This window comes from Sus scrofa, chromosome 10, assembly GCF_000003025.6.
Source record: "Sus scrofa isolate TJ Tabasco breed Duroc chromosome 10, Sscrofa11.1, whole genome shotgun sequence".
NCBI classification, from domain to species: domain Eukaryota; kingdom Metazoa; phylum Chordata; class Mammalia; order Artiodactyla; family Suidae; genus Sus; species Sus scrofa.
In genome coordinates, this window is record NC_010452.4 from 46551678 (window position 1) to 46563763 (window position 12086).

At 49.7% G+C, this 12086-nt stretch overlaps 1 protein-coding gene across 2 annotated transcripts in view; it reads left to right on the forward strand.

Annotated features, from left to right (window-relative positions):
• FAM171A1 (family with sequence similarity 171 member A1) overlaps window positions 1–12086 on the forward strand; it is a 151313-nt gene that overhangs the window by 101897 nt on the left and 37330 nt on the right. For both annotated transcript variants that reach the window (XM_003130736.6, XM_021064835.1), the window contains one exon: window positions 11595–11753. In XM_003130736.6, coding sequence (XP_003130784.4) covers window positions 11595–11753 — 159 coding nt within the window. The remainder of the gene's footprint in view (window positions 1–11594; window positions 11754–12086) is intronic.

Here is a 12086-nt window from a genome sequence, read left to right on the forward strand (position 1 = left end):
GGTCCCTCTGTCCTGAGACCTTCTTGCATGACATCCCACCTTGCGTTTCTTTCCAGCTGTCAGCCTCTTCTTTGGACACTACTGTCCTGAGCCTGTGTTTGTTTGTTTGTTTGTGCGTTTGTTGTCTTTTTGCCTTTTCTAGGGCCTCACCGGTGGCATATGGAGGTTCCCAGGCTAGGGGTCTAATCGAAGCTGTAGCCACCGGCCTACGCCAGAGCCACAGCAACGTGGGATCCGAGCCTTGTCTGTGACCTACACCGCAGCTCATGGCAACACCGGATCATTAACCCACTGACCAAAGCCAGGGATCGAACCCGCAACCTCATGGTTCCTAGTCGGATTCATTAGCCACTGCGCCATGATGGGAACTCCTGTTTCTTTCTTTCTTTCTTGCCACCCGTCAGCATATGGAGTTCCCAGGAGGCCAGGGATCAGATCCCAGCCATAGTTGTGACCTATACCGCAGCTGCATCATCGCCGGATCCTTAACCCACTATGATGAGCAGGGATTGAACCTGCTGCTCAGTGCTCCCAAGATACCCCCGATCCTGTTACGCCACAGCGGGAACTCTGTATTTCTTCTTCCCAGTGCTCTCCCTAGAAGATCTCACAGACCCTTGGCTTCCATGCTCCCTAGACTCTGATTCCTCCCGATATCCCCCGAGACGAGACCCTTATTGGATGTCTTGTCGTGGACATCTGGTTGGTGCCTCACACTCAGCAGAGACACACAGAACTCTGGAGGTTTTTTACCTTCCATCTCAATGAATGGTATAAACATACACCGAAGTGCCAAGGCAAGATTAGGATTTATCCATGGCTCTTCTGCTCATGTCTGCTTCTCTCTCAGGACCTCTTCTCCCCATGGGTGTTGCCATCTCATGAATCAAGACCCCGCCCCCGCCCCTGGAGCACTGCAGGGGGAGCACCCGCTCTTGCCAACCCGTAATCTAGTCTTCACAGTTACAGCCATTAAGGAGCCTCGCTTCTATTCTTCAGTGGCCTTCCCGTTGTACTTGGATAAAATCCCAGCTCCTTGCCCTCGCGGCTGCACAGCCCCTGGCCCTGAGCCCAGGTGGCTGCCGTGGTTATCTGGAAGGTCCCCACTGATGAGGAGGGGCAGCGGCTGTATCTCTACACAGTTTCCCCCCAGCAGCTTCCCCGCCCCCGGCCCCGGCATCCTTACCACTCCGCCCACAGTTCCCATCGCCAACCTTTTCTCCTTCACAGCCACTTTTGATGTGCAAAGCACCCGAGTGGGTCGTCCCTTCCCAGTCCCCTTCCTGGGTGTCGTGCCAACCCTACCAAGGTGTTGGGAATCAGGGCTCCACAGGGTCCATTGTTAAGGCCCCCTTTACCCCATTGTGGCTGCCAGACCTCCTTGTCACCACCTGCTCTGCTCCTCGCTGTCACCCCCCAGCCCCGGTGCTAGATTGTCTCCCCTGGTGGCTCCGAGGGGGTCGTGAGGAGCCTTGGAGTCTGTGTCATGAGCCCTCTGTATGCCGTGATGCCCTTCGTCTCCCATTCTTCTCCTCCGTGAGTCACAGGAAGCCTGAGCCTCATGACCCGAGTGCTTTCCCAGGGACTGTCCGTGGGGCTGCCATGCTTTTGTTCTTCCTGCTGCCCACATGCTGCATATCTGCATTGCACGGGCCGTGCCCTTACGAGGACCTGGCTGGTCTCCACCCGAACCACTGCCGTGGCCTCCAGCCAGCATGTGTGTGTCCACCCTCTCTCTGAGTTAGGAGTGGCGGAGACTAACCTTGCACCCCACTGCCAGAGCGGTCTTCCTGCAGCAGAATCTCATCTCCTCGACTCCCCTCAAGGCTCCCAGAGGGACACCCTCTCCCCCCACCCAGCGGCACCCGCCTCGTGGCCTGGCCCAGCCTCCCTCCTGGGGGTTCCTCTCCTTTGTGTCTTGTGTTCTAACTGAATTCCTTGTTCTCTTTTCCATCCGGGCTGTCCCGCCCCTTCTTCCCATCCGTCTTCAAACTCTCCTTGGACATCAAGACCAGTTTCAAGGTCCCATTCCCCCCCCCACCCCAGGAGGTCTTTTCTGTGTCTTCCCTGGAGACATGAGTCATGCCTTGCCCTTTACCCTCAGCTGCCAAGGGGCTCACAGCAGACCCCTGATTCAGGGGTAACCATCCTCATGTTACCAAAAGTGGGGTCTGGCTGTTTGCTGCTCTAAAGCCAATAAAGAAGCAAGGTTGGTGGAAAGGAAAGTTTACTCTATATCAGATGCCAGCAACTGGGGGTGGAGGGTGGACCCCTGTCCAAAGGCCAACTGCCCCCGCTGATAACCAGAGGGCAGAGCTTTTGTAGGTGGAGGGAGGGGGCTACATGCAGGAACAGCACAGTCCATGCTGACATTCACCTTGAAATTGGTCGTGAGATGGTCTGACCAGCGTCGTCTTGACTGTGTTAAGTACAGTTTGTCTTCACTTCCGTGGTCGATTTGGTTTGTTCCCATTTCACTGAGGCCAGTTCTCAGAACTGCGGCAGCTTCTGTCCTGGCTGCAGTCTGGTTATCACATAGTTAACGTCTTCCTCCTGGTGGGGGTTTTAGTGTCTAAAGATCCTTCCAGGACATGACTCGGGATATTATCTCTAGCCCATGAGGAGGAACTGAAGGTCCTTGCCTTGACTTTGCTTAATGACTTAACTATTATTATATGGTCTTGTTTGGTTTTCTGTGCTTTGGCATTTTCTTATTTTCTCTGATTAAGGCAGGCAGAGGACATGGTGGGGAAGGATCATAGGGACCTGCTGTGTTTCACACGGTGTGGCCAGGGCTGGGGCCCAGCGGGAGGAGAGTGGCCAGAACCGTCCACTCTACCAAGATGGAACTGAGAACCCAGAAGAGACGAGGATCCCGGAATGCAGGGTCTGAGATCACGGTGGGCCACCAGCCAGCCCAAGTTAGAAGGGGACAGAAAGCCTGAGTCAGGGAGAGGCAGGCTGGGGATTTCTGGAGTCGTGTTAATGGCACCGCGTTCAAGTGAAATCTGCCACGACTCTGCCATGTGGCCCCAGAGCTGTCCTGAGTGCAGAGCCAGAGGCCCTGCATCGTCCATGCCCTCTGGCTCCTGCCCTTTATTCCACACGTCCCTGTCTTCTGTTTGCCTCTCCCAGTCTCATCAGTAACCAGAAGGGTGGGAGAAAACCACCCTCCAGCTGGGGTGGGGGTGGGAGGCTTCTGTGTCTTATCCTCGTAGCGCCCTTTCTGCCGTATTTGGTAGATACCGTACCTCCCCGATGAACCCTAAAACCCAGAGAGCACAGAGCAGGTCATGTTCATCCTAGCACCCCCAGGGCCTGGCCCCACGCCCGCCTTGTGATTCGCACACAGTGAACAATTCATTGAAGGATTGAGTTACTAAATATTTTCAAAACCATCCAAGTCCCACTGCTTTTTGTTTTTGTTTTTGTTTTTTTGCTTGTTAGGGCCACATGTGCGGCATATGAAGTTCCCAGGCCAGGGGTCAAATCAGAGCTACAGGGGCTGGCCTGCGCTCCAGCCACGTGGGATCTGAGCTGCATCTGCGACCTACACCACAGCTCATGGCAATGCTGGCTCCTTAACGCACTAAGGGAGGCCAGGGATCAAACCCGCATCCTCACGGATACTAGTCCAGTTCATGATTGCTGAACCACAAGGGGAACTCCGCAAGTCCCGCTGCTTTTTGCCCTTCCTGTACAGATCACTTACACTGTTGTTGTGGCTGCTAAGAGAAGGATAGGTCACACAGACACGCACACACAACACACAAACACACCATCAGAGTATTTGAACAACTTTCTCTCTAAGGAGCAAGGGGTATGGTCGGATTATAAGCCCAAGGATGTAGCACATTCGGGTAGTTTTTGTTATGGTTAATTTATTCAGTCTAGGGTATCCCTTCCCTCTTAGAACCACTTACATCTATCTTTTCAAAATCTCACTTGCATTCTGGCTTTTAAAAATTATCAACATTTTGTGAGTTTTTTAACTTACCCTACTTCATGGGGTTAATTACTGCCGGTTACACTTTTCCTTGTCACCGTGGAGTCAAGGTGTGGCAGGAATAACACTAGGTGGTTTCATTTCACGTTTTCTCTCCGGTTAGAAGGAAAAACCGTATGTAGATCCCACCTTGCTGTGGCTGTGGAGCAGGCCAGCAGCTGTAGCTCCAATTTGACTCCTAGCCTGCGAACCTCCATATGCTGCAGGTGCAGCCCTAAAAAGGCAAAAAAAAAAAAAAAAAGGGAAAATAGGTACTTTCAGCCATTTGAATTTTTGTGTGTTGCTTGGATGTGGTTGTGTGTCAAAGGTAAGGGATGTAGCATGACGTCAGTTTGGTGATGAAGCTGCCCGTGTTATGTGCATAATTTGGGGTAATGTTCCATTGTTTGGTTTTATGGGACGCTAGAGCCAAAGATTGGGAAAAACAAAGGCCACTGTGTAGGAGATGGAGTGAGAGAGGTGGGCTTGTTCTCTTTGGGAAGATGCTTAACGCTTCAGGTGAAGTTTTTGTTTTGAAATGTTTACAACCAAGTGAAATGGAGTAAATTCATGGTTAATGAGAGGGTTGTTTGTTTTGTTTTGTCTTGTTTTGTTTTTGAAAATCAAAAAGACTGCTCACTTGTCTTCTCTCTCTGTAAGCGTGGGATCTATTTAACTTCTGAACATACACACCCTAGAACTGTTCTCATCAGACGAGGTGGGATTACGTGCAATGCCTTCTCTTTCTCTCTCTCTCTCTCTGTCTCTGTCTGTCTGTCTGTCTCTCTCTCACACGCACACACACAGTGCACAGTGAACTCATGTTTCCAATGGAACTGACCTTGGCAGTTGATTTCATTTTAAAAGTGAGGAAATTGATTGTTTTCTCTGTTGACATTGTTTTATGTGAGCCAACATAGTATTGATTAACTATAGGAATCGTTCTCAACAGAGGCTGGGTCTCAAAATGCCCTCATTGTCACTCAATGTCATAAATGGCCTTTCCTTTCCTTTTTTTTATTGAAGTGTAATTGACTTACAAGATTATGTTCGTTTCATATGTACAACATCGTGATTATAAAATATTGGTTCTAGTCCCTCTGCTGTATATTATATCCATGGAGCTTATTTGTTTTATACCTAAGAGTGTGCACCTCTTAATCTCCTCCCCCATCTTTCCCCTCCCCCATTGGAAGCTGCTAGTTTGTTCTGTGTCTATGTTTCTGTTTGGTTATATTCATTTATTTTATTTTTTGAGATGCCGCATGTAAGTGAAAAGTCACTGTATTTGTCTTTCTCTCTCACTTCACTCAGCATAATACTTTCCAAGTCCATCCATTTTGTGACACTTGGCAAAATTTCATTCTTTTTTGTGGTTGAGTAGCATTTCAGTGTGTGCGTGTGTGTGTGTGTGTGTGTGTGTGTGCGTGTGTGTGTGTGTGTGTGTGTGTGTGTGTGTGTGTGTGTGTGCGCGTGTGTGTATACACCACATCTTCTTTATCCATTCATCTGTCAGTGGGCCCTTGGGTTGCTTCCATGTCTTGGCTGTTGGAAATAGTGCTGCTGTGAACATTGCAGTGCAGGTGTCTTTTTGAGTTCGTGTTTCCATTTTCTTCTGTGCTCAGCAGTGGAGTTCGGCATCATACGGTGGCTTTTAAACTCTGCAGTGAGATCATAGGACAGTGGAAAGAGAGAACACTTGTCGGCGGCTTTATAAAAATTATTTTCTTTGTGCATGTCTTGTGCTTTGCTGAGCGATGCACCCACACCGAAACCTATCAAGGCTTTGGTGCTGATTCCAAGATTTAAATCTCTAGATTTTGAATCATAAGACTTGGTTGTTGGCATGTTGGGGACCGGACTGTTGGCCACCACCTGCACCTCTCTGCCTCCCAAAACTGTCTCACAGACCTTCACGCTGTCTCAGGAGAACCAGCATCTTGTCAACTCAGAATGTGGTGCCAGTGAATAAAAGGGTACCATGAGGATGCCCTGAGCTCGGATCTGGTGTTGCTGTGGCTGTGGTGTAGGCCAGCAGTTGCTGCTCCAGTTCGACCCCTAGCCTGGGAACTTCCACATGCTGCAGGTGCATTCCTAAAAAGAAAAAACAAAAGATAAAGAAGCCAAACCCTGAAGTCACTCAAATGGAAGGTGGTAGAGGAAAGATTGAAACAGTGTGGTGCCTGAGTTCTCTTCTCATGGCAAATGTACTGGGAAACCTAATACAAAGTGCAGGAAGATCCGTGCTGTCAGAGAGATATCAAGTCCAGAAGGGACACCTAGGAAAAGTGGCCCTTGAGGTGCATCTTGAATGATGCGTAGGTTCTACAAATAGAGACAGTGGGGAGAAGCATCAGACTTGGAAAAGAGCATGAGCAAGTGACTAGAAGCCGCAAGCTGTGCAGGCCGAAGGACAAGGGCCAGTTGGCCATAGCAGAGCATCTGTTCTGATGTGGGCAGGTGCACTAGGATGGGGCACAGAGGTGGGAATTAACAGAATTCATTTCTGGACTTCTCTTGTGGTGCAGCAGGTTAAGGATCCAGTGTTGTCATTGCTGTGGAACTGATTCAGTCCCTGGCCCGGGAACTTCATAGTGCTGCAGGTGCAGCCAAAAAAAAAAAAAAAAAAAAAAAAAAGAAGAAGAAGAAGAATTCATTTCTACCTCTTGCGAACAGAGTGACCTTCAGCCTTTCTGGGCCTCAGTTTCTTCCCCCATAAAGAGAGGAGGGAGTTCCCTCTTCACAGGATTGTTGTAGGTTATTAAGTAAAATAATGTGTATATAAAGAATTTGCGTGCAACCACCATGGAAAACAGTATGATGGTTCCTCAGAAAACTAAATATAGAACCACCATATGATCCAGCAATCCCACTCCTGGGCATATATCCAGACAAAACTACAATTCAAAAAGATACATGCAGAGTTCCTCTCGTGGCTCAGCAAAAACAAATCTGACTAGTATCTATGAGGACGCAGGTTTGATCCCTGGCCGCGCTCAGTGGGTTAAGGATCTGGCATTTCTGTGGTGTAGGCCAGTGGCTACAGCTCCAATTTGACCCTTAGCCTGGGAACCTCCATATGCCACTGGTGAGGCCCTAAAATGACAAAAAAAAAAAGAGAGAGAGAGAGTGAGATACATGCGCCCCTGTGTTCCTAGCGGCACTATTCACAATAGCCAAGACATGGAAACAACCCAAGTGTCCAGCAACAGATGAATGGATTAAGAATGTGGTACATATATACAGTGGAATACTCCTCAGCCATAAAAAAGAACGAAATACTGCAGTCTGCAGCAACATGGATGCAACTAGAGATTCTCATACTAAGTGAAGTAAGTCAGAAAGAGAAGGACAGAGAGTTCCCATCGTGGCACAGTGGTTAACGAATCCAACTAGGAACCATGAGGTTGCGGGTTCGATCCCTTCCCTTGCTCAGAGGGTTGACGATCCGGCGTTGCCATGAGCTGTGGTGTAGGTCGCAGACACAGCTCGGATCCCACGTTGCTGTGGCTCTGGCGTAGGCCAGTGGCTACAGCTCCGATTGGACCCCTAGACTGGGAACCTCCATATGCCGCAGGAGCGGCCCAAAGAAATGGTAAAAAGACAGACAAAAAAAAAAAGAAAAGAAAGAAAGAGAGGGACAAATACCATATGATATCATCACTTATATGTGGAATCAAAACTATGGCACAAATGAACCTGTATACAGAACAGAGACAGACTCCCAGACATGGAGAACAGACTTGTGGTTGCCAAGGGGGAGGGGGAGCAAGGAGTAGATGGGGAGTTTGGGGTTAGTAGATGCAAACTATTCCATTTAGAAGAGATAAACAGTGAGGTCCTGCTGTACAGCATAGGGAACTCTCTCCAATCTCTAGTGATAGAAAGTGATGGAAGATTATATGAGAAAAAGAATATATATATATATATGTATGTCTGGGTCACTTTGCTGTACAGCAGAAATTGGCACAACACTGTAAATCAACTGTGTTTAAATTTTCTTTTAATGTAAAAAAAAAGAACTTTGTTAAGTTCCGAAGCACAGAGCTATACCTCTCCCCGAGACAGGTGGAATAGTAGTTTAAGTCTACATTTGTCTATGATGGTAGCCGCCATTGTCAGGTTGGTAAATTGATCCGGTGAAGGTTTCTGGACAAAGAAAGGACGCGAAAGTGGAATTGGAGACCCACGATGAGATGATGCGAGAAAGGGTTAAGGGGACACTTTTGCGATAGTCAAGGCAAGAGGTAATGTAGGGTAGTGTAGGCCAGAGGCAGAAGGGAAGGAAAGGATGAGGCTAGAAACATGGGGAAGGGGAGCCTGGGCAGCCCTGGCCTGTGACAGATTGCACAGCAATATTCGGGGAAAGTGGTGGTGACGACCTGGAATCAAACCCGGGTGCAGAGTGGGATTTTGTTAAGTGGGAGAGAAGGTGAAGGTGGTTTTAGAGCCTCTGACAGGCGTCCGGGTTGTGGTGTCTAGAAGTGGAGGGAATGCAGGTGTGGGGCTGGGCAGAGTCCCTGGCAGAGGAGGCGAGCAGGAGAGAGTCAGAAACAGCAGAGGGGGCCGGGGTGAACCTTGAAGACCTGTCTCATCAAATGTAGGAAGAGAAAAAAGCACGCACAGAGGAAAGAGCTGGTGACTCTGGGGAGAGCAGAGTGCAGGACGGCTCCGGGCAGGGGCAGGAACAGGGCGCACCATTGTGAGCAGCTGAGCGAAGGAAGGCGAGCAGGGGTCACAGGGATTGCAGATTATATAGTCGTCACTTGACATTTCCGAGGGCGGCATGTGTTGGGGGTAAAAGCCACATCACTGGATGGTGGGCAGAAGAAGAGGCTTATGGGGATTAGCAGAGTGCAAGTTGTGTCTTATTGCTATTTTTCTAGATGCCAAAGAAAGGGGTACATGTGTTCATTGGGGAGGAGAAGTCCCTGGAGGGAGATTTTTGAGGAAGGCAAGAACGTCTTGCGTTAAAACAAGCAAAAGTCAGGAGGCTCGGGTTGATCTTGGGGGGCGGCAGGGACAGAAGGGGCAGAAGAGAAGAGAGAAGAAAGATCTTTAAGGGCTGACAGAGGAAGTGGTGGCCCCAATGTTTCCAGTAGAATTGGATCTGAGCATTTGGGGGATGGCAGTGCAGCCCCAAAGTTGAGAAGAACAGAGGACGCTGGAAATAGCTGCCCTGAGGAGGGTAGGGAAGAGGCATTCACAGAAGGGAGACAGACTGTCCCCTCCCCTTCTCCCATCCCCACCCAGTCAGGTCCCTCCTGAAATGTGTGGGCATTTAGCAGCTTTAATCCATAAATTTAGGCTTACGAACACAACCCCTCCCCGCCCCAGCCTCATATGCTTCAAATCGTCTTCACACGGTGACTTAGAACACTTCCACCCTTACGCTTCTGAGACGGTTCATGCGTCAGTGCACCAGGTAGAGGTCCTGCCTGTGCAGTGGGGGGCGGGTGTCGTTCCCCCGCAGATACCAGGGCGTGCTGGTCACAGCATGTGTCAAATCCACCAGACCGGCCACACCCCCTTCTAGTCAACCTGCCCCAGCATCGCCCCTGTGCCCCCTACCCCGCCAGCCGCAGAAGACAGCCACAGATGTCCAGCCAGGGAGCAATTCTTCTACACAGAGAAGGGAGGGGAGGCTGCCAGTGGAGAGGGTTTCCCACGGACACGCGTGATGTGTCAGAGAGTAAGAGAAGGCATGTGTGCGAGAGACAGAGACAGATACGTATGCACAGAGGCAGAAAGGCAGAGAGAAACGGACACGCACAAGCAGACACAGCATGGGGACAAGACGCTCTGTGGCCTGGGAGCTGGGGGCAGACTTGGATGTCGTCTCTGGGTCCCTGTAAGGCCTGGCTGCACCGGTCCTGCAGGGTTCAGCAAAATCCCCCGTCGTCTTTCACCAGCCTCGCCTTGTCCTTGGTCCAGCTGCAGCGGGTTTCTGTTCCTTTCAGCCAAAGAAGCCTTCCCAGTGACCCCAGCCTGCCCATCTCACAGCGCCTGGAAGGGCACACGTGACCCAGCATGTTCTGGGGTCACCGGCCTGGCCTCTGCTTTCTGCCTTGATCCTCATGAGGATAAGCCCCTCTGTGAAGACACACCATTCTTTTCTCCATTGTGACGAGTTCTCTGTATGTGAAACCCAGGCATCTGCAGCATGACTTAGACTGGAGAACAGTGGAGAAAGGAAAATAAATTGCAGGAAGTTCACTGTCATGGAAAGAGAATAATAATAGGAGCAGAGAGGAGTTCCCCAGTGGCTCAATGGGTTAAGGATCCCATGTTGTCACTGCCATGGCGCAGGTTCAATCCCTGGCCCGGGAACTTCCATAGGCCCTGGGTGCAGACATGAAAGAAAAAATAATAAAAGGAGCAAAGTATGTTGTCACGGGAGTTCCCATCATGTCTCAGCAGAAACGAATCCAACTAGTATCCATGAGGATGCAGGTTCAATCCCTGGTCTCTCTCAGTGGGTTAAGGATCCGTCATTGCCATGAGTGTGGTATAGGTCGCAGACAAGGCTTGGATTCCGAGTTACTGTGGCTGTGGTGTAGGCCGGTGGCCACAGCTCCGATTCCACCCCTAGCCTGGCAACTTCCACATGCCACACCTACGGCCCTGAAAAGAAAAAAGAAAACATCAGGGCAGGCCACTGCTTTCAAGGAACCACATTCATTTAACCCAGAGAAATGTGTACTTCTGTAAGTAACGGCTAAACTCCCATCTCTCTTAATTTTTGTCATAATGATGTTTTTACAGGGTTTGTGCAGTGATTTAGCACATTTACGCCTTGTGACTGTCACTGTACTGTTAGGGAAAAGTGGGTTCAGGTTTTGCAATCAAAACAACATCTGGAGCAAAGTCGAACTGTAGAGGGTGTCACAAGGTGACAGTCTAAAGGGACTGTTGGCTCAACCCATCCTTCTGCACAGAGTTGAGTTCGGTGAAAGGAGCAATTCTTACATCCTTTGAAGAGTCTCGTCATTAAATCTATAACATAGCCTATTGCGAGTAAGATGCAACCCCCCCCCCCAGAGTGGACAGGATGCCGAAAGGCAGCTTCCACCCAAGGGCAAGGTTCATTACCGTGGGCTCTTTGTTTGCATCTCTTGTCCTGCTGTACATCTGTTGCCTTGCGCTGCTTCAGTCTGGTCTGTGCACTTAGAGCAGATTTTACCAGGAAGACTAAGGATATGTGTTTGTAATGGCACTAAAGGGTCTCTCTTGCCTTGTTTGTATCAAGAAATTAATTGTCATCTACTCATTTCACTTACATGGACTTTCCCAAAGCGCTACCCCTACCCACAGGCGAAGCCTGGGCAGTGAAAAGACCCGTTCACAAATAGAGCTTTTTGTGAAAAACCTAAATAACATCCTGTGTCACAGCAAATGTGACAATGGGCTATTATTTCCCTCCCCATAATAGCATGTTGTCACATCTCTGTGTCCTGCGTGAATGGGAGGGATGAGAGGAGATGTAGGGAGGGGTGGGGGCGGGGCGGGGCACGCTGAAACCTTAGAGCAGCCCTTTCCGGGGTTTGCATTTTCTAAAAAAAGAGACTGCTCCTCCCGGCGGCGGTAACTCAGAGGTTCATCTCTGCAGGTGCCCGGCCTCAGCCTCGAGTGCATTTCCAGAGACGAGCCCTGCGCCTGCCAGAGAACACCAGCTACAGTGACCTGACCGCCTTTCTCACGGCCGCCAGCTCCCCCTCGGAGGTGGACGGATTTCCTTATTTGCGAGGATTAGATGGAAACGGAACAGGTAATGTGATTCTCATCTCTTTTTGCCCTCGAGGGATCTTCGTTTGCATCTTCATATGTGTTTGTACCTTTTAAGTGGGCGAGACCCCTGTGCAGAAGGGCAGTTTTGCCTACAAGTTCAAGTGCGTTGAAACTCATTTAAGGAGTTCAGTCTGCACCAGTGCAGGGCTGGACTTTAGTGCATTTGTCTCCCTGAGCCTTTCTCCTGGTACCAGTTGCCTTGAGCATCTTCTCTGAGTTCTTTTTGCCCTGATGAAGTATATTTAATTCCCAGCAGTTCTTTTGACTGAAAAGAAAATTTTAAGTGTCGGATCCGAGTGAGAAGTTTTCTGTC